This window comes from Anarrhichthys ocellatus, unplaced genomic scaffold (assembly GCF_004355925.1).
Source record: "Anarrhichthys ocellatus isolate YVR2014 unplaced genomic scaffold, GSC_Weel_1.0 scaffold13, whole genome shotgun sequence".
Classification (NCBI taxonomy): domain Eukaryota; kingdom Metazoa; phylum Chordata; class Actinopteri; order Perciformes; family Anarhichadidae; genus Anarrhichthys; species Anarrhichthys ocellatus.
This window is the reverse complement of record NW_022280043.1, coordinates 8,881,064-8,907,901: the sequence shown is the minus strand read 5'-3', so window position 1 is coordinate 8,907,901 and position 26,838 is coordinate 8,881,064. Positions and strand designations below refer to the sequence as shown.

At 44.3% G+C, this 26,838-nt stretch overlaps 2 protein-coding genes across 5 annotated transcripts in view; both read right to left on the bottom strand.

Annotated features, from left to right (window-relative positions):
• LOC116386690 (protein argonaute-3) overlaps positions 1-22,086 on the bottom strand; it is a 28,624-nt gene extending 6,538 nt beyond the window's left edge. Inside the window, exons 1-18 of one of the 2 annotated variants that reach the window (XM_031853115.1) lie at positions 21,326-22,086; positions 13,110-13,281; positions 12,799-12,919; positions 12,352-12,560; positions 11,385-11,521; positions 7,675-7,809; positions 7,408-7,495; positions 6,668-6,815; positions 6,338-6,457; positions 4,869-5,012; positions 3,863-3,996; positions 3,191-3,375; positions 2,914-3,073; positions 2,613-2,703; positions 2,326-2,520; positions 1,882-2,016; positions 1,214-1,315; positions 179-378 (exon numbers count right to left, since the gene is read on the bottom strand). In XM_031853115.1, coding sequence (XP_031708975.1) covers positions 179-378; positions 1,214-1,315; positions 1,882-2,016; positions 2,326-2,520; positions 2,613-2,703; positions 2,914-3,073; positions 3,191-3,375; positions 3,863-3,996; positions 4,869-5,012; positions 6,338-6,457; positions 6,668-6,815; positions 7,408-7,495; positions 7,675-7,809; positions 11,385-11,521; positions 12,352-12,560; positions 12,799-12,919; positions 13,110-13,281; positions 21,326-21,344 — 2,495 coding nt within the window. In that variant the 5' untranslated portion in view covers positions 21,345-22,086. The remainder of the gene's footprint in view (positions 1-178; positions 379-1,213; positions 1,316-1,881; positions 2,017-2,325; positions 2,521-2,612; positions 2,704-2,913; positions 3,074-3,190; positions 3,376-3,862; positions 3,997-4,868; positions 5,013-6,337; positions 6,458-6,667; positions 6,816-7,407; positions 7,496-7,674; positions 7,810-11,384; positions 11,522-12,351; positions 12,561-12,798; positions 12,920-13,109; positions 13,282-21,325) is intronic. The other variant, XM_031853116.1, reaches the window with a different exon arrangement.
• Positions 22,087-23,931: 1,845 nt separating this feature from the next.
• The window catches only part of ago1 (argonaute RISC component 1), a 14,734-nt gene continuing 11,827 nt past the window's right edge, over positions 23,932-26,838 (bottom strand). For all 3 annotated transcript variants that reach the window (XM_031853181.1, XM_031853182.1, XM_031853183.1), the window contains 5 exons: positions 26,220-26,414; positions 25,907-26,041; positions 25,718-25,819; positions 25,384-25,583; positions 23,932-25,244 (listed from right to left, as the gene is read on the bottom strand). In XM_031853181.1, coding sequence (XP_031709041.1) covers positions 25,136-25,244; positions 25,384-25,583; positions 25,718-25,819; positions 25,907-26,041; positions 26,220-26,414 — 741 coding nt within the window. In that variant the 3' untranslated portion in view covers positions 23,932-25,135. The remainder of the gene's footprint in view (positions 25,245-25,383; positions 25,584-25,717; positions 25,820-25,906; positions 26,042-26,219; positions 26,415-26,838) is intronic.

Genomic DNA, 26,838 nt, shown 5'->3' with positions numbered 1-26,838 from the left:
GAGCAGAGGACCAGTTATGACAGGTGACAAATAATAATGGGACAAATTTGGCACATTATGCATAATGTAACCGCTTTTCCAAAGAATTACACTTCAGAGTTCAAGACCTTTACAACAAAGGGTCAAAGAAAAGAGGAACCTCTTGTTCATTCTCCACCACTTGCTCTCCCTTTCTGACCTGTCATGTTCTTTGTCCACCAGATGGTAGCGGGCACGGAAGGCCACCAGGTGGGCGTAGTAGGCTGGCGCAGGGATGGAGACTGAGCGGGTACAGCGCACGTAGGTGTGGCACAACTGGTAGGTGAGCAGCTGGAACTCGTCAGCCGTAAAACAATTGTCGTCCCACAGAACATGGTAGTGGGAGGGCCTGCTGGTGCCCTGGCAGAAGGGCATCGACACATTTGTATTATTAGATTCAGATTACAGCTTCGTCGAAGAGACTTCATAAAATCACACAACTACACTGGTTTACATGCACAAAATATTTTGTTTTTTGCAATTATTACAAAAAAGACAAGATCGCTACTTAACAGTTTACATGGCTAATGAAAATGAATATTCTATTAATATTGCTGTTTGCATGCAGCTGTGCATGCTCCGATTAACATGTTGTGTACAACGCACAGAGCTGGCCGTGTTGCAAACTGCGGTAAAAACCTTGTTTGAGACGTCTATTCCGAAAGCGCTCCATGTTGAAGACCACTCCTAAAAGCTAATTAATATCAATATTCATATTTTTAAATCCTGAATAATTGTGGAATATTAGTGTGCATGTAAACGTAGTCACAAAGACAGAAAATGAGGGATAAAATATATCATAAACTAAACCTTTTAATTATTACTTTTTTTTTTTTATTCAAACAAGCGTTCCTATAAGGATATTATTAGCACCAGGGGGGAAGTTAAAAACAAATAGGTTAGAATCTTGTGCCCTATTTCCTGTGGCATAATGATGTGAATTTCAATAAGGGATGGTACTGCAGAAAATAGTTTTTGATTGTTGGCACCACTTTGTCAGCTCCTGGGGATCTATCTTCAAATGATTACAGGAAAGGGAAAAAACAAGGGGTATTTCTTCTTTTAGCTATTTTATTTCTGAATCCTGTTTACCATCTCTTTGCAAGAATGCACAGCTCTGCAAAGGCAAACAGGTGAAGGACAGTGAGATGAAATCCTGCTGAAAGAGGCAGAGAAGACAAGAGGTTGGACTGACCTGTATTCCAGCGTGACTGCAGAGGTAAAAGTCAAACTCGTAGGGATGCGTGATGTCCGTATCCACGGTGGTACCGGCAGGAATGTTTCCACTACGTCCAACCTGACATAAATAATGATCAGTTAGTCCATTAGTTCACCAGGAAAACAAAAACAACTTTAACAGAAAATGGAAGATTCAGGAAAAGAGCAGCAGAAAACAAAGCTTTTAAAGCACTAAATGACAACCGGAGGTAAAAAGTCTAATCACTGAAAAAAATTTGATGGACCGAGTCAGGCGAAGGTTTACCAAATGCTTCCCAATCAACCAATTAAAAGCCTAATGCTCTAGAGAGCCTAATGCTCTGATCTGCTCTGAAAATAAGGTTGTTACTAGCCGAGTCTTACTCTAGGGACCTTGAGTGCCACTCCAGAGCTCTCGGGTTGCATTGGGCCCTAATGCTTTAATCGAATGTAATTACAGGGGTTAGCAGGGTGAACAGTGCAATTGACAACAAAAGGTAATTAAGGAGGCCCATTTCGAGCACTTAACGTGCTGGCACAGAGCATAAAAAAAAAAAAGAAAGAATATGGACTAACACATAACACACTGTGCTGACTTTAATGGGCAACATTGCTGCGTCGTTCTCAAAGAGACTGAAAGTGTCTGTGCGAGCGGTGGGGACTCACTCTCTCGTTGCGGTCGGCACAGAAGAGTCGTGTGTGGTGGCGTTTTTGCACAACTATGTAGGTGATGCCTGGCTGGTACTCCTTCTCCAGGCTGATACAGGCCTCACGGATGGCCAGCAGCTCATAATACAGCACCTAAGGAGGAATGAGGGGAAACAAATGTTAATAAAGAAAAATCTTCATACATTGTACAGTTACAGTATGTATTCCTATGTCCTTATCTATGTGTGTTACTTTAGTTTCATGGTGTCCTATCATATATGAAAGATACCTAATATTATAGATATCATGATAATAAGAGTTACGGAGACAAAGACTACCCAAATTATGACCCTTAAAAACAAAGTAAATTCTGCCAATTGAACAGAATTTTAGGCGGTGACTGCTGTTCAATTCACGCCCCGACTCCACCCAATTGTTTTGTGAAATCAAGAGGGAGCTGACCTGTCTGAACTGGCCTTCTGAAACTCCATCCCTGTAGAAAATGATCCTGGTGGGCTTGTAGCGGGTTGACTTGTAGAACTGGATGAGCAGTTCCCGCACCATGGAGGCCAGGTCCTGTATGACCTCCTGCCTGGGCCTCTGGACTCGCACAGTGGCACAGTACCTGCTGGGGTGGGCGTCCATACTGCCTACCACCTGGAAGAGAGACGGTGTGTCAGATACAGGGGAATCAAACAAGTTAACAAATTCAACCAATAGGTCAGCTGTAAAATGAAGAAGGAACCTACTGCTGCGATTGAAGGCTTCTTCCCATCTCCAGCAGGTGGATGTGTAACATCCGCTCCCAAGAAAATAACTGGCTGCTGAAACACTGATGGTCTATTAATTGAGAGACATAACAAAGACAATAATTACATTGCGTTACATAACAATATACAGACAGTTTGCTTGCATGATATCCTGTTTGTGACTATAATAAGACAAACTTGAGCCCATCTGACACAGTCCAAGCTACAAGCAGCCGTTTAAAAACAGCATCACTATAGCAGAGCACTGCACCTATACAAGGAGAAGAGTAGCATGACTGACCGTTGGTGAGGCACCAGGATGTTGTTGATGCCTCCCAGCTTCACGTTGATCTTGAGGCAGAGGTTGGAGAGGGTCTGAGGGGACGTCTTCACCACGTTCTTCACCTGGACGCACTGCGTGGCCATGCCCAAGAGGGTGTCTCCCACACGCTTTACCTCGGCTATGGGTGGGTACAAAAAGTGAGCATCAAAAAAAGTGAACAGTCCCAGAGTAGTCCTTACCACCAAGCATTTCTCTGGGCTCGAATGTGATATTTATTTTAAAGCAGTTTTCTAACCATAGACAGGAGTCTTTCCCGGCAGGATGACGATGATGAGCTGCAGGCCGGCGTAGGTGTTCTTCAGGTGTCTGAACATGGGCTCCACGCTGTCTGCTCCCTGGGCGTATTTACAGAAACATGGCTGACCCTGAATCGGCATCCCGGCATCCTTTGAGATCTTACGTAGCTGGTCTGTGAAACCCCTAAACGAGGAAGAAGCAGGAGGTGATGGTGAAGAGTCAATAGAATGGTGAAGTCAAATCAAAGCTCAGAACTTGCCCCTCTCGCATGGAAGAAAAAACAAACAGAAATTGAGAAACATCTGGTCAGGGACTACAGATGAAGACTATACTTTTATCTACCAGTTATTTTTCATGTGCACCAGCCTACTATGTAATGGTGAGGCTTTGCACACTGCTGAGATAAGAGATGCTACCCGTCTTTAAGTAATCCTTTGAAACAGACATTCATAATTCATGCCAGATTACAAATTATGGACACAAAATATATAAATAAATTGATCTCTATCATCACAGATCAATGAGACAAATTTAATAGTAATCTAACAAACTACTTTTAAACTTTCATGAATATACGTAAGTGATCACTGCACACACAGTGACAAAAGAATCTCAGAAAATAACTTTGAAGACTTTACAGGAAAAAGAAAACATTTGCATATAACCCTACTTTAGTATTTCTTCCCGACACTGCCTCTGTGTGGCGAAGCAGGCGATGGCCCACATCTTGATCTCCACCCCGGTGTGGAACTGCTTCCCCCTCATGTCCCACACCCCGTGGCTGGGCGTGGCCACCGTGCGGTTCTGAAACAACATTGCAGTCTCACCACATGTACTCATGATTACGTGGGCAGACACTCGCATTCATACAGACCCACGTTTCAACAGGCACACACACACAATTACCTTTTTTTAAATCCACAGAAAACACACGCACTCTACATCCATACCAAAATATATTAACACTCATTTTCATACATCGATTCGCACTTTGAAAAATAAAAGAAACAAGTCAGTCAAAGAAACATGCATTAGCACATTTTGCTCATTAGAGAAACATTTAACTTTCAAAAAAAATTAACAAATATAATTTCATTGCAAATGTACAGTGGTGCGCTATTTGATGCAATATAGTATGTAAGATGCTATTTAGTGTGTTTAACATGCATAAAACAGTGTGCACAATGGTGTCATAGTTCTGACTAATACACAATCCAAATGTATTATAGTACAGTAAAGGTGTGTCACCTCAGAGAAGATGAACAGACAGATGTTAATCCACACTGGGGTTCAGTCTCAGTAAGTTGCTTCTTTATGCAATTTTCAGAAACCTCTAAAACCCACTTCTTTTTGACTTCACCAAAAAAACAAAACAACATTTGGCAAATGCTATACACTTTAATATCCAATCATAATGTGGGCATCTTTTTTATTATTAAAAATAATCCTTGTCACAGAGACAAACCCATCAAATTCATAAAAGGAAATGCCTTTTTTGTTTTTAAGATGGAATCAAAGTTTGCACTACTGAGACTCAACCACAAAAAAGAAGCCAAAAAGACTGACACCATGAAACACAAACAGAAGCCGGTGAGTTAGTTCCCCTTAGAGACGGGGGGGGGGAGAGAGCGTGTCGGACAAACAGAGAGACTGGGCGTGATTTAAAGGAAGAGTACCATAAAGTGCTCTGTGCTCACCCTGCCGCCGTATTGCAGCATGGGGGCGGGTAGCACTCGCCCTGTCACGTGGGCCATCTCGTCGCGCACCTTGAACTGGAACTCCTGCACAAACGGGTCTGCCTCGTAGTTGGCGCTGCGCACCTGCAGAGACGTGGGGAAATTGAACACAGGGTCAGGCCACGGTAGTGAATGACAACACGAGTAAAGACCATTGCAGCACTGAAAGGTTATAATATACAGCCATGTGTCAACTCAAGATCCCTGTACCTGCTCACTCATTGTGGCTTGTTCTGTTTTAAAAGGAATAGTTTCGATTTCTTTAAGAGCAGAAGCTACATTTATAAGAGGCTGAATTTCCAATGTAGATTATGATGACACAGTTGTGAATCCTCTGAAGACAAAGTCTATTATGCTAAGTGCTTGTGTTATTGTTTTAGATGAACCTTAAGCCCATGCTTGTAAACCTAATGACACTGGTCTATGTATGGGTATTAGTTTTCCTTCCCTCTCCTGCAGTGTTTTTGTTTTCATTTCTTTGTAGGATGTTTTATGGATGGGGAAAATGGAATGGTAAATTGGTGACATGCCACAAAATGTCGGGTGCCAGTAATCCTAAAATGACTGCAAGCGTATCTGCTTGTTTTGTCCTTTTCCCATCTCTCCACCTCTGCTATTCCGCCCACACTGCCCTGTCAGTTTCAAGCAACCGTGCATCTAAATGGAAAAACGCCACCACGGTGCCGTCTACAATGATTTCCTGTGAGCAAGTCCGCTCATTTTGCTCCGAGTGAAGAGATAGGGGAACGTGGTTTAATAAGGTAACAGCAGATACGAAGTGTGCACTGCTAATCTGATGGTGGCCAGAGGCAGTGTACAGTCCGTCAATCTTTCCATAAACAATATGCTGCAGACACTGTAGCAGCCTCACGCGCACATTAAAGCCATTACGACTCTGGTATTTTGTTGACCGTAGGTAGGCCTGCCTTGTAATTGCCAAATGCGATGGACAAGCACACAGACATGCCTCTGTTAACAATATAAAATGAGAATCTGGGAGAGGCGATTGCTAAACAGGCGATTTTATATCAAGATGAGCAGCATGGCAACCAAGTGTTGACAAGCGTAGCAACGTGGCAGCTTTCCAGGCAGCGTTTTGTCTTTGGCTGTGTCCACAACCCCCTCCTTTAAAGTTACAGCCCCAACAGAGGCCTGACATTTCAATTCAAAACCTTACAGGGCACTGTAGCAATTAACAAAACGTTAAACGGCAGGTATATGATGCACAAACACGCTTTGTTTTTGTGTTCTGTGACTCATAAAATACAACACATAGGGCTGACAATTTGTACTACTTTTGCAAGTGTCTTAAATGGAATGTTTGACATCTACAGTCTAATCAACAGATATCAATCAATATCAGTTCAGTCTTCAAATGTAGCGCCAGAAGAGATGAGGATCCAGCTCACCAGCCGGCTGATCTCCTCTTGTCTGTCGGGTGCAGAGCGAGCTGTGGCTTTGATCATGGTGGAGGTCTGATTATCTGTCAGCTTCTTGATGCACCGCTGACCTGCTACAATGTTACACACCTGCGAGAGAATAAAAGAGGGAAAAGTTGAATCAATTGAGTTACTATATTTGGCCAGCAAAGGATTGTCTGGGCCAGACTTTATGCAGCTGCCCTGCTTCTTCTTCTTCATCATACAGCTGATACACACCCGGGAGCTGCCCAGTAGACCACACACACTGCAGATTCCATCATATTTGGAGTTATGTTACAGCAACTTGTTCTCTCTCACCTCCAGGGGCAGGTAGGTGTGCTTCTGCTCCTGGCCCACCTGTAGACAGGGTAAATGTGGGTACTTAAGCTGCAGGTTGTACTTCTCCCTGAAGTACTGGGCTACAGTGCGCTCTACAGTCTGACCATTTTCCAACTGTAGCGGGAACCTGCGGAGAAACACACACAAATGATTTGCCTTCGTGAAGGTTAAAATGTTACATTTTTTGGAGAGGTATTATTAAAGCTTTATGATCATAACTGAACATTATAATCTGCATGATGATAGGCTTCATTGCTACTGTTTTAACTAGGTGTGTAATGCAAGTCAACTACTATTTATAAAATCATAGCACGCATTAACAACAATCTATAAGTGTGTGGTCACTACTGTCAAACCTCACAATCACCATCTAAATATCATTCAGTGTCTTTACTCTTAGTATTCTAACATTGACGATATGGACCATCCTGTGTGAGGGAAATATGGCGTATGAATCCATTTAAGGATATCGCACTGCGAGGTATTGTACTCCGCTTGTTAAGAGTCAGGAAACACTGAAGATCAGCAGCCACACACACAACGGCTACTTCATGACTAATGTTGACCGCATGGTTGTAAGATGAGTCAGTTTTCATCTGGTTTGTTTGGTGGTCAATTGGTAATCACATCATCTGTGGTGTGTGCTCCCCGCCCCCATCCCATCCACACACACCGCCCAGAGTCTCCTGTTCCCTCGCCCGCCCCGGTGGCTGACTCACGTTTGATGGCTGGCAGGCCGACGGGTCACGTTGCAGACGCGGTACTTCCTCCGCATGGTTCCACAGTGCGTCACCTCCACCTTCAAACCTGGTGAATAACAGAAGGTGTTGGAGCGGCATTACGAATGTGTCTGTGTGCGTGTGTGAGAATGGCCGCGAGATGTGCTCTCCCTTTCTCTCTGCCCCCCTCACATAATGCATTTTGATTAATTTATTGACTCTTTCTCACACGCAGGCACACTCTACAGATTACACTCCCATTGTCACCTTTGATTTCTTTGGTGAATTTGACCCGGTGCGAGTCTGTGAGAGGCCGAGGCTGCTCGTCTATGTTGTGGATGTCCAGCACTTCACACATGAACTGGATGACTGGCTGAGCCTTGTAGAAGGCGGTGGCAGACACTGCAAGACAAAGCAAGGACAAAAGTCATTTTATACAGAAAATATATATATATATATATATATATATATCCTAACATTTCACTGAACAACAACAACAACTTGTTATCCCACTGGCTGCAGTAACATCATCGTTTTAATTGGATGGTTTGAGAATGTGCCTGAACAGAAATGTGTAACCTTCTTATTTTGTCTGTTAATGGTCACTTAGTCTGTTTAGCATTGTGCAAGACTCAGACTTAGGGGAAATTGAATGGCTGGCCTAACAACTGCTGTAACACTTTTCACCAGTTTATAACTCCTTCAGAAGCTCACATGTTCAAAACAATATCTACTTTGAAATGTTCACACAACAAACTGAAACACAGCTTCGATTAACAAAAGCAATGCATGAATACCAGCGAAAGTGTAACACAGGGATGGACTCTGTCTTTTTGAATGTGACATTATTATGAAGCTCTTATAGAGGAGCAGCCCACCATGCTAAAGAAATGTAGCAGGACCACAGGATGTGCAGTTGATGCAGCACAAAGTCTGCGCGGAGATTCTCTGTGGTCAAACAGTCAGCAGGTTCCTTCTGTTTGGACTGTATTTTCTCGCAATAAATGGAACAACTGAAGCACTGAGGAATAAAAATATGTAACCGCACAGCAAGCCAAAAAAACATCAGAGAGAAATTAAAATCTCTGGGGGGAAAAGGGATATCAAAACACAAAGCAAGATCAAAAGAAATCCAAAAATGGACGGAGAGAGCTGAAGTGAGTGGTGTTGTGGTTGAGGAAGTTGCTGATGAATAATCTGGCTCAGCTGCTGTAGAAATGTAAGAAATCTGGCTCAGCTGTTCAGATGGAAGAAATCTCTCTGAGGGTGTGTTTGATGAAAGCCCTGCTAGCGCACATCCATGAGGCAGATGACTGCATTGCACACGCGCTCTGTTACACTCCAGGTTTGCATCCTTCAGCCTTTCACGTACGGCCGGAAGTGACGTCACTCCTAATTGTCCTCTCCACGCAGTGCGATTGTTTGACAGCGTTTATGCGTCATTCTCGCAAATGTGAAATTGAAAAAGGTCTCGTTTCTCTAACGTTTGCATGTGTGCAAACGTTAACATCAAATGTGCTTTTGATCAGCCGTGATAGCGAACGTGGGAAGCAGTGTTCATGCACATGTATTCAAATGGCTTAATGGTTTGCTTTGTCAGTACACACACACACACAAGAGTAAGAAATGAAATGCTTTGCAAACACTTGGGGTTCTAGTTCGTAGTTGGAGAGACCACACGAGACTTGAGCTGACCAATGGATATCGAAGGGTGAGAGGGCGGGAAAATGAGACAAAGAGAGAATGAGAGGGAAAAGATTCAAATAGAGACAGAGGCTTCAAAGAATTGAAGCAAAACAAAAGGCGTCTCAAGGAAATGCTCCACACAGCTACCCTCCTGACCCAGGCACCACCCACCAGTCTCCCTCACACACACGCACACACACACACACACACACACACACACACAAGCCGCCCCCCATCTCCACAGCAACCGACTAGTCATGTTCCCATCCGACCAAAAGCCCACCTCCCTCCAAGTTCCTCTCGCTCTCTTGTCTGCAGAGACTTGGTCTCCAACAACCTCCTGCAGTGTGCATATGGCAAAAACACATTCTCCATCCCTGACACTATATCTTCCACATATAACAGATTAAAACTGTAGCTCACTATTCCAAGTCACCAAACAAAGTGTGTCTACTGGCAATAGGCCAGTTATAAAGCCAATTGTCGAAAACTGCATCTTGAACTTCCATTCCATTCGTTTCCCAAAAAGTGGTTCTCAGCCAGAAGAAGTGGCTCAATTCTGATAAATCGGTCCACAACTAAATGAAGTGTGATGAGAAGGAGCAATGCCATCACCACGTAAAGCTTTAGTCCTTCAACAGCCTTTACAAGTAATGCAAGCAGCAAGTAGTCTTCAGTTTGATTTGAAAATAACCAAATTAGAAAGATAAATGTGGTAATTCCTCTCTATCAGGGATGCAAACACGTGTACGGGGAAAAACAAGAGAGCAACCCAGAGAGAAGTCTTTGCTGTAAAAGCCCACATTCGGTGGCCTCTGGCACATTCTGATGCCATTATTTCATCATAATACTGATCTTAATTATTGCATATCTTAATACGTCTGGCTGGTATTCCTACCCGATTGTAAACATGTAGTGAATCATTGTAAAGGGTTTTAGCACACAATCTGTAAAAAGCTTTAAATATTTAAAAACGCATCTAATCCTACCTTTGTAATTAAGAATCATGAGACTTTATTTTTTATTTATTGACACTATCGCTGCAAGTTTTATCATGACAAGCCACAATAATGGATGATGTAATGTTTTACTAGAGACATAAATGCACTCTTAATCAACAGACATAAACAAGGATATTTTAAGGAGTGTTTTATTCCCATGTCTTGCTTATGTACTAGTATGAAATTAAATTATCTAAGTGGCTGCCACAGGTGTTTTCCTGTAGTAGCCTATCTAATGAGGATGCCCCCTGTCTGTGCAATCAATGCAATTCATTATGTGTTTCTCATCAATTAATTTAATTTGCAAACATTTGTCAAACACTGACGACAACTCAGCAGGGACACAACCTCTCAGAGTGAGCGGGCAGGACAGATAGAGACGCAGCTCTCCATCGTCATGCTCGCATTGTTTTGAAGCGGAGGCTAGTGGTCCTAAAATGTACACGCAGAGCGAATCACAACTTGTTAATCCGCCGGCCACTCAGCGCTCAGACTGAGCCGCGCAGTGCAGGAAGAGAGCGTTTTGTCACAGACAAACTTCCTAGCATTTGCTGCTGTTTCAGCCACGGTCCATCAAGAAGAATACAGTAAACAACCACGTAACCCATAATGCAGTTCACTCATATGAGCGTGACAGAAATACACTAGAGGCTTCATTAGGGAGATTAGTCCGTCTCCCTTCAGATCCAGGGCACACAAGTCACCCAAATGGCCGTGAAAAAGCCAAAAAGCAAGTTGTTTGCATCCTTAAAAAATGATTGGGTTCCGTGGCAAAGCCCTTTAGTCTCCCCAATGATGAAAAAGCCCTCAGAGTATCCTGCTCCAAATAGCTTTCTAATGAGCGTGATATTGTTAGATTTATGTTAAATACAGCTATTAAATGTCCTCAAACATAACATCACTGAAAGTAAATCAATCATGCACAAATCTCTAAATATAGCATGTATCATGGAGGCTCCATGTCCCTCTCATCCATCCGTTTAATTATTAAAATCTCATTTCCCCTGCGGTGAAAGGGGAGCAGAGAAAACAATTTCTGTGTGACTGAGAAGACATCTTCTTTAAAAAGAAAGATGAATTACATAGAAAGTAGTGTGAACGTTGAACATATTTCAATATTTTTGAAATATGAACAGCTGCATTAGCAAGTAGTCAATAAAAACAGCTTTCGTATTAACAGAGTGTGTGTGTGTGTGTGTGTGTGTGTGTGTGTGTGCGCGCGCGCGCCATAACGAAGCCCTGAAGTGCCGTCAAAACCAGATAAAAGGCAAAGTGGAATTTGGTTCTCACCATCAATGTTGAGCATCATCTTCCACATGGCAGGGCGCACAGATTGATGGAAACCGAACCAAACCTCCCTCCCACCTCCCAGGGGATGGTCATAGCCCTCTGGAGCCGAGAAGAAGGATCGACCCACCGGAGTGTACCTAGAAAAGTAGCAATTAGGAGAAAAAGAACAAAGAGATTAAAGGAATGAAAGATAATGGAAAGGTCAAGACATTCAAGGGACAAGATGAAAATGAGGAGAACATGGGGCAAGTAGGATAGGGCGGATGAAAGGAGACAGGAAATGTAAGATTAGTTCAAACATCCTGAATTGTGAATATTATGTCAATATGCGTTTAAACAGTGTCACTGAAACTACATCAGTGGGGCCACCTCTTATTACTTGGCCCAGGAGACACGTCAATAATCTTATACTGGCTGCATTTTTCCCGGTGAATCGTGGACTGACAATGTCATTGCGATGCTATAACGGGCCCCCGGTGGCTGGGAACAGGGCTAAATGAAAGGTGTGGATATAACCACTTTTTAATAATGCTTTGAAAAGGATTTTCATTAAGGCGCTGGTGATATCGTGTTCCACGGAGCTCTTGCTGGGGCTTAGCGATGTGATATGGAGCAGAAGATGGTATGATGTCAAGTATGGCGCTTCGTGAGAGCCCGTATAAGCCGTGTTTGATTTCCGTTGGGATCAGAGTGCTGATATTGGTGCCACTATGACAAAACACATATATAGCATTTACTATGAGTATCAGAGGGATCATGTTTTACAATGTGTTCTCTACCTTTTGACTTTACGTTTGCTGACTGTAAATGAAGGTAGGGAGATTGGGGAAGGATAGAAGGGATGTTTCCTCGACTTGATTTTAAAGATCATTCTTTAACAATGTCTCCTAATGATACAACTAAATAGTCTATTTAGGCCACCAGCTGTCATTAAAAGAGTGAACCGAGGAAAACCCCAGCAGCTCACTTCATAGAGGGCAGGTGTCGCAGCACCACATCCACTGCGTGCACCGGGTTGGTGCTGATGGGCTTGTCCAGCTCCAGGGGCTCAGGCACGCTGCGGCCAGTCAGCACCTCGTGGAGCATGTGCCAGCTGACCAGGGACACGAACTTGATGGAAACTTTGAAGGGGCGATCTTTCCCTCCCTCGCCGGGTAGAGTGACATCCAGGTCCACCTGAAGGCGAGATGGGACAGAGGAGGTTAGATCGAGGCAGAGTGAAGTGTGGGTTCTTATGATGACGTGTATTTATGTTTGCATGTGTGAGACACTGCGGGTATGTTTTGGTTCAAGTAAATGGCGAGCTGTTGAGAGTGTGTGTCTGTATGCACACTAGATATCACACATGGTTTACATTCAGGCTGTGCTGAAGAGGCATGTTTGTGTGTTTTTATGTCTTTTTTTCCCCACTCACCCCTGCAGGTGCCACAGGTAGTGGGTTGGCTGTGTACAGGCTCCTCTTTCCATCATAGACTGGCCTGCGATCCCCAAAGATGGTCACCTTAAAGTGTTGTACCATTGAGTCGACCACCTCCCTGCACAACACACACACACACACACACAAAGTGAGTTTCGGTCATAAGATCACAGATTCAACACAAACTATCTAATGTATCCATCAACAGACTGTGAAACCCTGCGTATTCACTCACTGCTCTATATTAATATTACTGTATCTGAGAGGTGTAGAAGATTGACAGACGCTATTCAGAGGGTCCAGCCTACCTGTTGACTCGCCGGGGGCACTTGTCAGGCTTGATGTCCACCTCGTAGAGGTAGACGTCCATCTTGGGGATGTCCACCTGGAAGCAGTTGGCCAGCAGCTTGATGGGCTTCCCCATGGTGCCATAGCCGGGCCGCCGAGGCATGGAGAACAGGGACTGGGCCCCAACGGCTCCTGAGGAGGACCAATGAAAGGAAAAGTTAGTGTTGATCTGACTCGGGTCATTCAGATGTGCTAAATATATGCACACAGTGAGAGGGTCAGGTTATATGTAAAGCTCACTAAAACACGTGTATATTACACATAGATCAACGCATTTACTGAACACACACACACACACACACACACACAGCATCTGACTCAGGAGGTACATTGTCAGATGAAGCAGTTTTGAAGGCAATAAAATAAATGTATGATACCATAATGTTTGCAATGAGGCAATATGTCAGTTATGCCTTTCAAATAATACAACAAACACAATCACTGTCACATTTTAAAAAACACCAGGGCTGAATGATGTGACTTCAGACGTCAGAAAGGAAGCAACATCAGCAGCCCTCTGAGGCGACAGATGTGGAAACGACTCACATTTCAGATGATGTAACCTCTAATATTGTGTACGCTATTTTTCTGATATTTCTTTCATGATATTTTTACTATTTTAGGACCAGCAGGCAAAAATCGATGCATAATGATGAACCTGGAAAATACATCGCTACACATTTGCTCTGGTAATACAATAGAGCAAATGAATGAGTATTAACTGTGTAGAGCTACTCACAACAGAACATGTGTTTGACAGTTTAAAAAAATACACACACACTCTCACAAAGTCCGTGAGATGTCTTAGACATGAGTCCCTTTGATCTGGAGACTGAGTTCTGTTCAACTGGATGTGTCTCACTCATGTCCGTGCTATTTCTGGGTCTGCTGAAGCTTGCCTTCTACATCACACATGACAAAACAAATGGCTTCGCTGAAGTGCCAATGATGATTTTATCGTACACGTTGCTTTTGTTATGCAATAGCCATCTTCACACACAAACTCAGATGAGACTTAGCCATTAGCCTGACAAATGTTACTTTGTGTTTGACCCCCCTCCCACACAGCCTTTTTTTCCTCTGTCTCGTTCCGTCTCCACAGCCGTGAGCCTGGCATTCTCTAGTTTTCTTTTTCAAAACACTGCCCCGAATGTGTCATTGATAAATGAGAGTCATGGTTGAGTGTGATTCATCGCCGATTTGACTCACAGGCTCACATGTGTGGGTGATTTTGGGGTTGAGGGCCCTACTGAGGGGGAAGTTCATAAAAACCCGCCCCACAACAGTACAGAAACCTTCTGTAAGGCAACAGCAGACAACATGAGCAACCGTTTGTTTACAGTCAGCCTCTGGAAGTGGGTACTCTCTGCACCGCCTCTCTTTTTTCTGTTCCTCCTCTGGGGTGGACAGAGGATGAAGGCCTGGTGTTTGAAATAGCCTGGTGGGATAAAATGATTAACAGAAGAGCGGAAAGTCTGGAATTCCTGCCGCGGCTGTCCCTCTCACACCAAACTAAGTGCACACAAACTTTTGTCATGGTAATTCCAATGGGGCCCTTGGTGAAACTTGTGAGGTAAGCCTAATTTCTCACACAAACTGACTAGCACAAAGAAGGAAGGCAAATATACTGGTCAATCTCCATTAAGGCTACAGAGATAAACGTGTCTACGACGGACTGTGAGCCGTCTATTTTCAGCCACCAAAGAGCTCAAACTTCAAGAGGGTCCTCTGTTACTCAGAGCACTTTTTTTTTTCCTGGTGGTCCTGGTGGATTGCAGGGAGTGGCAGGAACAGAGAGTGGGCCGGGTTGGTGTTTTCCAGCTTTCATCTGCCTCTGAGAACTGGCTTCCGTTCAGCGTGAGTCACAGAGCCACCAGGGGCGGAGAACATCCTCGTGTGGAGCATCCTTGAGTCTACGCGTCTGGATTCAGTAGTGGAAGAACTACACACACATTTTTAAGTTTTGGTTTTTCATCCAGCTGCGCGCACACACACAAACAGACTCTGCCAGTTGGTTTAGTTTCAGTATAAATCAAACACACAGAGGCGTACAGAAATTTGTTTTTGCTTGATTACGCCCTAATAAAACAGATGCAAACTGCTACTATTTTTCACATTCATAGAGACAAATTATTCCTGACACAGCGCAATCTCCCAAGGCCGAACCTCCAAAAGAGTGCCCGATTGCACAGACTAACCTACCACACGGACTACCTTATCACACGGACTAACCAGTGAACACAAATGGGACCTTACCATGTCACGCACGTGGCAAGCAACATGCCGCGATATAGAAAATCAACTGGGCATGCCACATGGATGTGTTTCTGCAGCGTTTCATGGATAACCAATCGGATCCTGATCATCAAATCAGTTAGCGCTCTGTTATCTGGCCTTCTTGGAGAACTGTGTGTCTCATGCTCCACAGACAGACATAACAAAAGAGGGGGGGTGGGTTTAACTGGGAGAGCACAGTACTTCAGTCTAAAGCTTCTACAGCTTTAACTTGAGGTCTGTCCAACAGTTATCTACTGCCACCAGCAATAAAAGTTATTAAAAGGCAATTCATAGAGTAAATACTTAACAATAACATTGATTACATATCTCAAACATTCATTTTTTTAATGTGGTCTTTGACATCAAAATGGACATTCTCTGGGCTTGTTCGGTGTGAGAAGCTGCATCACCCCCGACACATAATAAAGAGGATTGCATGAGTTTACAGGAACATCTCATTTCTGCATGTCAGGGATCAGCTGCTGGTAGGTGACGTGTTCTAGTTGGGTATGATAAGTAGTGAAACCACAACCACAAAGCTACACACACATCAAAGGATTATTGGCTCTTTGCACAGTAAGTGTGAGGATTCAAGGAAACCTCTTGTTGAGAGAGAGTGTGTGTGTGTGTGTGTGTGTGTGAGAGAGTGTGTGTGCGTGCATGCATGAGCTATCAGATAATTACAGGAAGGACATGCTTTAACAAACAGAAGAGGGTAGATTCAATTGCTCTCTGTCCATCAGTATGTTCCTCATTTCCTGAGCCTGTAAACTCAGAGGGTGAGAGATGACAGAAGGGCAAACTCTTCTTCACCGTGAATAAAATTAACTCCATTCGTGGACTTCAGTTAAATTGCAAAGATTGATGGTGTGGATGGAACTTGCGTCTCAAGCCTATTGCATCCTGCTGAAAGAGGAGCTTAAGGGTCCTTCCCAAACGTTGGTAGTTAACTTGAATTTATGTCCCATTCACTATACACGGTATCAAAACATCCATAAAAACGCTTCAAACTACTCCTGTGAGTCCTGCGACATAACCCACCTTCCCGCTGACCAACAGCATGTCCAATATGCTCCGGACACTCATATTTTTGCCTTTTCTTTTGCTGAACACACAACCACAATCTGCTGCTTGTGCACTGTGCTGATTTTCTGACAAGCAGCACTTTTCGTTGGCGGATCAGTTTTACACAAGTCAACTGGTTAGGTGAAGAGTTGCTGGAGCCTTCCACGGTTTAAGCAAACCACAAACTTCTAACATAAAGAAATATTTTGTGTGTGCTTTTCTGACTCTTTGGCAGCTTATTAATGCTTAGTATTGGAATGTTCCTGAATTTGTCAAATTGACCCAAGTGCTGCTCTGGTACAATTGTGCATTTAACACCAACACTTACTATTAAGTTTGATTCTCTTCTCTAAGATTTACTCACTTTATTCGTCATATTAGGACCTAAATATCAAATTTCACATGCTAATCTATGGAACGCACTGCCAGTAACATTAACTAAAGTTGTGTTACTGGTTTCTTTGCATCAATGGAGAATGTGTGGCGAGCACAAGGCTTGACTTTAGTTCATTGTAAACAAAGCCCAGTGACACTATTCAGTGAGTTGAGGCACCACAATAGTGCGCATGGAGTAAATAAATATTATACAACACACCAATAAGTGTGCTGCCTTTCTTAGCATACGAGTTCTTTGCAGAAACATTGAAGAAATGTGAACTCGTTCCACTCTGCGGCTTTGCGAAACACAACACAGTCGCCCTGTACCCAGTGGGCCGGGAGCCAGAAACACTGGACAGTGAGGAGCGAGGCTGACATCCAGTGCCTGAGAAGCCTGCTCAGCCACAACCCCCAGGACACAAACGTCCACGATGCTAACGAGTGCACATGTCCTCACATGTACCGGCCCTCACACACACACACACACACACAATACAGCTGTTGTGTTTCTAATCCAGAGAGGCCCTGAGCTGTAGGAACAGGCACAATGGCGTCTAGTCACGGCAGGCAGGGCCGAGGAACACGTGCACAGACGCACACAGAAAGACCGACGGCTGGCGAGGAAGGATGGACGCGCGTCACACGGCTCCTCCCTCCTGTTCCCCTCGACCACCTCAGGAGTGTTTGACCTGGCACCCGTGGGAGTCGATGTCACTCTCTGCCGCAGGTAAACACCAGCAGGCAGCCACATGCTGACAGGCTGACAGGCTGACGAGGGCCTGGTCAATCACAACAACGCGGGGAAATGTTGAAATCACCCTCAGGACGAACCTGAAGCTGAGTGATGGCGTGTGTGAGAGGGAGAGTGTGTGAGTGTGAGAGGGAGAGTGTGTGAGTGGGAGAGTGTGTGTGTGAGTGAAAATGAAGAGGCGGAATGAGAGTACATGACAGAGAGAATGGGTGGGGGGATTTTGAGGGGGTTAAGAATCGACTGTAGTGAGACGCTGGTCTGACTCAGTGATATTAAAGAACGCCCAACAGTCTTACGGGTAGGGGATGGATGGATGGATGGATGGACGCGCGCACACACACACACACACACACACACACACAAAGTACTCGCTCTGTCAAACTGAGCAGGAGATTCTACTCAGGCAGGTTAAATGGAGCCTTCTGCCTCACAGTCTTGCTAGTCCTGCCTGAGTGGAAAAGCGGACATGGGGCCAGGGCTTGTTGACTTTTGATGTTGACTTGGGCGGGAGGACCGCTTCGTCACTCTGAGAGTTTACATGCAGTCTAATAATATAATTACAACCAAAACAAAATAATACTGCTGCAATAAGAATTTATTTGTAGACGTTTTGAGGTCTCTGCTGCCGACACTGCAAGTCCCCACCCTGATAGATAATGGAGGTAACTTATGCTCATGACATTGAGAATGAGCATCAAAACATCTTTCCAGACGCAATGCTCAAGTCTCCGTGGACAGTCGTCACCCCGGGCTGCATACAGTTTTCATCGGGACTATTTTGCACATAAGAAATTGTCCCAAAATTTGTTCATTTGGATTGTTCAGCTGATCTTTCAAAGTTTTTACAGATTGTTTATTATATGCATGTATGAAAAGGCTCTACTATCTGATTGGAGGAGAGACAAACACAGAGCTGTGTGAAGCCACTTCTTCTTTGGCTTAAGTGTTTGGAATAATGACGAGGTATTTTAAATATCTCTCTCTCTGATTCACAGGCAAACTTATGTCTGCCCTTGACAATACGCACAGACTTCCACGTCCAAGTCCCTCTCTTCCTGTCCAGAACCTCCCCCTAAAATGAGCCCCTTGCAGTTCCCCTAAAAAACAGATCTCAGGAGGAGGAGGAGGAAAAGAAGTGTGGTCTGGCTGCACTGGCGTCTAATCTCTGTGACACATCACCACCTCCTCCTCCCCACACACACTGCATCCCTTGACTTTCCCCTCTGTCTACTCAGCCCACTATGTCAGCCAGAGTTAGTCTACCACACCAGCACATGATTAAGAGTTTGTAGGGAACCTGAGAAATTCCTCCGATGTATTCCACACAGGGCCACAGGATTCACAATACAGTAAAATACATCATTTAAAAAAAAAAGGCTTTTAGAAAGCAAATTTGAAACAGGTACTTGTTGGTATTTACTGTGTTCCAACTCCTCTAAAGATGCTGAGGGGAAATTAAACGTGTTCTTCCTATTTAAGGAGCAGAGGTTACCGGCAACCCGTTACTTTACCTTCCCAAAACAGCGATTCTCTTATAAATTAAGAAATATATACGATTAAATACTTGAAAGAACACTGCCTTTTGAATCTCACTGACAGCATCAATTACCTGTATTAAAGTAACCAACATTTACAATCGTAATACAATAAATAAGCTGGATATTTATGATGATTAGTTGGAATGGCATTTCCTTTTCTTCAGTACAATGAATCTCTCTTTAATAGAACGAGCCTGAAGAGCAACGGCAGACTGAATTCTCCATAGAAACCTGCAACAATTATGACAATGGTTCGCCTTATGGCGGGCTGGGGTTGAGGATGGGGGTCATCCATTGTCAGCGGGCTGCTTGAATGAACCGAGTGTTATGGGGAGAGACTGCAAATCAAGTGCCGAGCCCTCCCTCAGAGTGGACCCCACTGTCTGCACAAAACCCACAGAGAACAAGGCGACAAGGAGAATGACAGGGAGGACAGCGTCTCCCACTGAGGCCCAGAGGAGGAAATAAAAGGCAGTAACCAAAGGACGGGAGGCGGGGTGGCGGTAACCGTCTGTGAATCAAAAAAAAAAAAAAAAAAGAGCGGGAAACCCGGGAGTGTGAGAAAGACGAAGGAGGGGGAGGAAGGACATGAGCAAGACATCAGCGGGACAAACAAACAGAAAGTGAGCTAATTTGTGCACTGCTACACTATTCATCTCTCCATTTTAAAAAGGTTGTGTTTAACCACGAGGACTCCACTATCATCACATCAATATCAAGTGACAAGCGGTTTGTAGGCATACCGAAGGGTTAGCACATCAGAACGGATTTGATTTGCTTCGGGCTCGAAAGCCTTGCACTCATTATGTCCCTCGTGCTAAGCTCTCCAGAGCTTCATGCGCTTTTGCTCCGACCACTACCGAGGAGAAGACGGACTGTCGTTTTCTACGCGGGCTGTGCAATTAATTTGCATTTTCTCACGCTACTCCCCAGGCCGCTGGCTGACTGATGGAGGGCCCCCCTTTTAAAACCATTCACCCAGGCATTGGGCTCACTGGTTGGCCTGTGGTGGTTTCTGATATGTGATTGTAAACCAACTCCAACACACACACACACAAACAATATCGCGGCCCTGCAGGGACAAGCCACAGAATTATACAGCCAAACATGACTGACAACCTGACTCTATTAATGCACTAATGTCTTCCGAAGAGAAAGCATCGACCACTCTCTTTAATACATATAATGTAAGACTACAAGAATTGTAATGGCATCAACGCTGATTGAGGATCTCAAGAGTTATGGTGGAAGAAGACACAACTCAAGTAAACATAGAACTATCATAAAACTAAAATACTGTAGCTATAGGAGTAAAATTAAAGTATTTGGTTTAACCTACATCATATTACTGACCAGTTGCAGCCAACAGTGTGTCTGTTTTGCTTCACTGTAGACCTACAGTGAAGCACCTGTGCTTGGTTACTGGGGGGGGGAAAAGCACCTTGTGTTCCCTATATGCTACAGATACTGGGATGTGAACAGTGAGGAGCAGAGACCTTAATGAGACAGTAGGCTGCTGTATCATGTATCACCGGCTGATCAAGAATACCTGGCAGTCAGTCTACGGTCACATAAGAGGAAAGCTTCCGTTACAGCAGACAAAGCCGGGGCGGTTCGGACTGTTAAACTGCCACTGTGGCCCAAGATAGGAGCAGTTTACCGGCCGTGGAGTAGAGGTTTACAATGTTAAAATCACCTGGACTAGACAGGAATCTGCAAGGTTACATGAGGTTCTGCACTATTACCAATAACGCCATGAAATACCGTAATAGTGTGGGAGTCTTCCTGATAATGCAGGGGAATACCAGGCCTAATCACAGCACTTGTGTACTGCAGCCCACACACACCTGCAAATGACTTTACAGTGAGTGAGACAGAAAGCCAACTCATCAGTCCCCCTGGGGAATGACTTATAGATTCATTTAGATATTTTACTTTTGAGTTAACATAAGTTTAAGTCAGTCTTGCAGGACTGTAGTGAGTCACTAAGGTTACTTCAATTGTGACTCATGTTTAGGCAAAATAAAACAGCTTCAAGCTTCCCTCCAGGGCTGTCAAGCACCAGCTGGAAACGAACCTCCATCATGCCGGTGTTTTAATCTCACTACAGCAAAACCAATTTTTCTGTAACAACAACTTAGTGAGGAGACGTTACGGATCAATTTACCTGTAGTTCCGATTTCCATTCATGAGGTCTCTGTCCGGGATCGCTCCCCGGATCACTGCAGTCAAACGATCGGGACTCTTTCCTCCGGTTCAATCCTCCGAGTGTCTCCTTCGGCAGTGCGCCGCTGAATGGCCCGAGTGTCTCCTGGTTCTCTCTGCTAGCTCCTCTCTCTCTCCTGCAGACTGTCACAAAAAAAGGGGGCCCCACAACACTAGCGTCCGCACACGGGTCAACGTGTCCAATAGGGGTTTCACTGCCACGGAGAAAAGCGTACTGGTTTGCTCAAAACCTCCTAGTTAGCCAAGTTAGCTCGCTAGCCTATAGGCTCAGCGAAGTGGCTGTCAGAGTGAGCTGTCAGGACATCATCATAGCGGGGGTCACCGAGTCCAAACGAATCCCCAACCGAAGGATAAACCAGAGACTACACGGATCCGTGTCTACTGCACAGCGAGCATCGGGGCTTCGGTGATGAGCTAAATGGCTATCGCTGGCTGATTGATAGTTGGATAATTCTGGCAGGCGATGGATACTTTGATCGCGTTTAAAAACAGCCGTTGACACGGCCCCGTTTACCCAAGCACCATATCTCACCGGCGGCGTCTTCTGTAGTTTGTATCCCCGGTACCCAGGAAAAAATATGACGCTGTCAACACCGGGCTAGTATCCGCCGGTAAGTGTCCCGGTTTTCTGTCTGGTTTGACAGATCAACTCTGAGGAGCTAAATATGGTGAAGTTGGGTTTCTGACACCGACAGGAGGAGGTGGGCTCTGTGTCGCCAGACGTCAGAAGAACCAACTCCGCCTTCATCCAGATGTAACCCTGTGTTTACAATACTGTGGATACATTAGTGGAGACAACATGTATGTTTTTAATACATCACACTCTATGAATTATTGCATTACTGCTCCCAGTAGACAACGCAACACTAAACATCTGTGCAGTATAAATACACTGTTATTGTGGATTTTTTACTTATTTTACATTGTCTCTTTGCATTATCCACTATGCTGCTGTAATCCTGTACATTTCCCCACTGCTGGGCTAATAAAGGATTATCTTATCTTTGTATTCAAACCGGCAGTTTAGGGCTACATCTCTGTAATGTAAAAATGTGCAAGTTCCATTTTCTGTTCTGACTTGATTACTACTTCTTGAGATGTAGATTTAATTCAAATCCAAGGAAATATAGTATAAAGTTATAAGTAAGAGAAAAAAACAACAGGAGTAATAAAAAACAATTTTATTTTCTTTAAAAAATAACCCGCCCCAACAGAGTTCCCATACTATCACATACAGAGCCAAAATAATATTCATTTTCATTCAAATCTATGTGGGAAGTGCTATGACAAGGACTTGTTCTTGATCAGTGGCTTCAATATTGCTTAGTCAGACAGTGAGGCTGTGTGGAGGGGAGTGGACTCTCCGGTATCCACATGATGCATTTACCAGGGTGACTGCCCTGTTGTCTCCCCCCTTTGCAAGGTGCTTTGTGGCTTCAGTGAGTGAAGAACTGCATCTGAGTTTCAGTGATATTGGGGAAATGCCCCAAGACTGATTTCTCTTTTCTTTTTCTTCTTTAAAGCACAGAACGAGGGGTAAAACACCGGCCCCAACTGTGAAAGGCCTGGCAACTGGTGAGCCAAAATACATAAACGGGTTAATATTATATATTTATATATACAAATCACCTTGGACACAATGACGAATCAGTAAAACGGTGTACAAAGACATTTTGATTATGCACGTTAATAAACATGATTCAAAAAAAATCAAACTCCTCTGATCTCTTATCTTTTGATCCCTTTCAGCTCAAAGGGGCTCTGATCGTCAGACGAGATTTGAGGCGCTTAAAGGGCAACCGAGGTGGAATTCTGAGACCGTCTCCACAGTACCCTCTTGTGGATACACTCCGACACTAGTCACAATATTCATAATTATAATAATGACAAAGGAAGAAGCAGTCTTTAGAATCATTACACAATTGAGGCAAAACATCTGACAGGCAGTGGCGAGCGCAAGGCTCCTACCGCTAAGGAAACCATAATAAGGTGGCTCAGAATATCCAGTCATAAAAAATAATTACATGCATTTTTTTTTTTCCTCCATAAATCCAGAAAGTGACTAGATGTAAAAGGCAGGGCATATTAGGTAGTAGTAATAGTGGCCCACCCTGTCCAAAGTAGCAATCCCCTATCTGTGCCGCCCATGCACACAGAGCACCAATGGGTATTGGCTAACACAAGCTAGGGGATTGGGGCAGGGGATGCTGCAGGTGTCTGATGTTCAAAGTGAGGATAGACGGTAAGGATAGAAGGTGACCATGGGAAGAGTGACGAGTGATCGGTTTGGCTTGGAGGGATGTAAAGGGGACAAGTGCATTTGAAGAGGCTGGTCTCTACATGGTACAAAAGAGACGGAGAGGGCAGCTATGCGTGTGCTTCTGCTATTCAGGCTATGAGTTGTAAATGCCTGCAGAGGGAAGAGCTTCGTGCTAAGTAAAAATGGGCATAGGTGTGTGTGTGTGTGTGTGTGTGTGTTGGTATGCAAGGAAGTACGCGTGTGAGAATTTAGAGTGCACTGTGTGGTGTCAACTCCACTGATACGTGTTGGAATGTGCAGAATGATCGGAGCAAGGTCAATCGCTGAGTGAGAGTTCAGCTTTGCAGCACTTAAGTGATCACAGACGTTACATTTGCCTGCATTCAAATCTACAGAGGAGTGTTGACCTCACCTATTGCCTTAGTTACCTATTTGTTCAGAAAGCTATGCATCTTACTATTTTGAGGTAAAAAAAAAATAAAAACTCAATAAGTAAATAAAAAAAATTGAAAAAGTGCCTCGTAAATACTAATACACAGAAATGAAAGATTATCTTCCTGTTTAAGTGCCCCTTTTCCATTGGTTGGTTAATAATGCTGGTTTAGGTGCATGGGGTGCAAGTATATTTGATAAAACTCAATGTAAATGGTCCCTCTATTGTTATCGTAAGCTTGCCTCTATAGGCTAAATCTCTAAAGGGACTGGCCAACCGGCACGGAGAGTGCGGCAGGACTTCTCTGCAGTATCTACGATATGCTACGCCTGCTCTTTCTGTCTCCGCTAACACAAAGACCAGAGGGCTAGCCTCACATGTTCTAACAAACTCTCACGTGCAGGACTGGTGGCACCTACATGCTAACGCTAAGTGCTAATGTACCATGCCTCAGACTCCTCAAGGCAGTTAAAAAAAAATAATAATAACAACATTATTATTAAAAAAACATTAAAAACATGAATGTACTTCATAACAACGATATAATGATACATGTAGGTGTGCGTGTCTCAGGAGGATCCCCATGCTAAGGGGCTTGGAACACTTGTAAAGAGGCATCATCCTGGTGGCAGTTCAAAAGGTTTTTTGTGATTCTTTTTTTCCCGCCTGTTTTCCTCCCGTCCGTATTGCATACTCACATACACAGGAGTGTGAAGGTAGCTTACATTACAATTACATAATAATACCCACGTTTAAAAATTCAACATAAAAAAAGAGCAACAGTCCTGGTAAAGTTAAAAAAATAATTAAAAAAAGACAATGATAATAATATTCATAACCATTTTGAGTGCATGAGGCTGTAGAGTCTGCCTGTGTTTTACAGGTGAGGGGCCTTATGTTGGTTGGATTTGGGTGAATGACTGGCAGGTCTGTGGAGTATGTCTGGTGGGCAGTCATTTGGAATAAGGGAATGGGGATGAGGTGGTGGTGGTGGGCTGTGTGCCCACTCAGGTAGAAATGAGGTGGGAGGGGTCGATGGTGGTGATGGTTGGTGTGGCTCAGGCGAAGTACATGGTACTCAGGGTGTCGTGGTGAATCTGAACAGCTTTAGCCAGCGCCTGAGGGTCCCGACCGTTGCTCTGACCAGACACATGGCTGCCCTCTCCACTGCAGAGAGATGACAGGGAGGGGAGATCAGCGACATTTCATATGTGATCATATATTTGTGATAGCGTAATAAATATGTTTTGAATATTTCAATGAATATGCGGCGTCACAAGCAATTTTCTTTCACAACCACACTAACCTGTCATGTTCTTTGTCCACCAGATGGTAGCGGGCACGGAAGGCCACAAGACGGGCGTAGTAGGCTGGCGCAGGGATGGAGACTGAGCGGGTGCAGCGCACGTACGTGTGGCACAACTGGTAAGTCAGAATCTGCAACTCATCAGCCGTGAAACGATTGTCATCCCATAAGACGTAGTAGTGAGACGGCCGGCTGGTACCCTGGAGACAGAGGGACGGCAATAAAAATGAGATGACACACAAAGATACGTCTGTGTAATAGTACCGGGGTTAGAGGCCGTCATCTATTCAGGGACTCTAAAAACACCGAAACATCTTTCCTCTGTCAATATTACCTGTATGCCCGCGTGGCTGCACAAGTAGAAGTCAAACTCAAAGGGATGAGTGATGCTGGTGTCCACTGTAGTCCCTGCAGGAATATTCCCACTCTTCCCAATCTATCACAAAAAAACCACACATGATCATTATTAAACATATCAAAACAATTAACTATGAAAAGAGAAGAATTATTAAAAATGTGTTACCCTTTCAGACTTGTCAGCACAGAAGAGGCGTGTGTGGTGGCGTTTCTGCACCACGATGTAGGTGATGCCCGGCTGATAGTCTTTTTCCAGCTTGATGCACGCATCTCTGATGGCCAGGAGCTCGTAGTGGAGAATCTGCACACCACAACATTCTTTATTAGCCCCGACTATGATATAATCTATTTTATAGAAAAATGCACCTTGCAAAAAACTAATTAGGTTACAAGGAATACGCCACTTTCACATATTTAGGACAATGCAATGGATTCTAGTATACGAGTCATCAGTTTCAAATACCGTGGTGTCATATTACCTGTGGCAACTGTCCCTCGGGAACTCCGTCTCTGTAGAAAATGATCCTGGTGGGCTTGAACCGGGTCGACTTGTAGAACTGAATTAACAGTTCCCGCACCATGTACGACAAATCTTCGATGATCTCCTGCCTGGGCCTCTGGACTCGCACTGTGGCACAGTATCTGCTGGGATGAGCATCCATACTGCCTACCACCTGGAAGAGACCGGAGGGAGGAAGTGACACAGTTGAACAGGGCACTTAGTGGGCTTAGTGATTTGGATTCCCGCTGGTGACACATACATTGGGTGCTTTCCATCAAATGTAGGACAGAGAAACAAAGACAATCATGTTAGTTAGACGACACCTCAATCTGCTTTCACCACTCACTTGTCCCAATGTGTGTATCTGTGCGTTAGCGTCTCCTAGAGGCCGCCACTGGGAAGTGTGGGAGGCTCTTCATCAGCCTTTTAGTGTTCTTCCCACTACACTACAATCATCATTTTTTTTTTTTTTTACCAGTTTTCTCCACAGTCAGGAGGAACAAGACAAGACCCTCTCTCTCCTCTCCGTGTGTGACTCCAGCGTTTGTCATAATTGCTAGGTAACAACCACAGCCAACCACAGCAGAGCAGGGGGG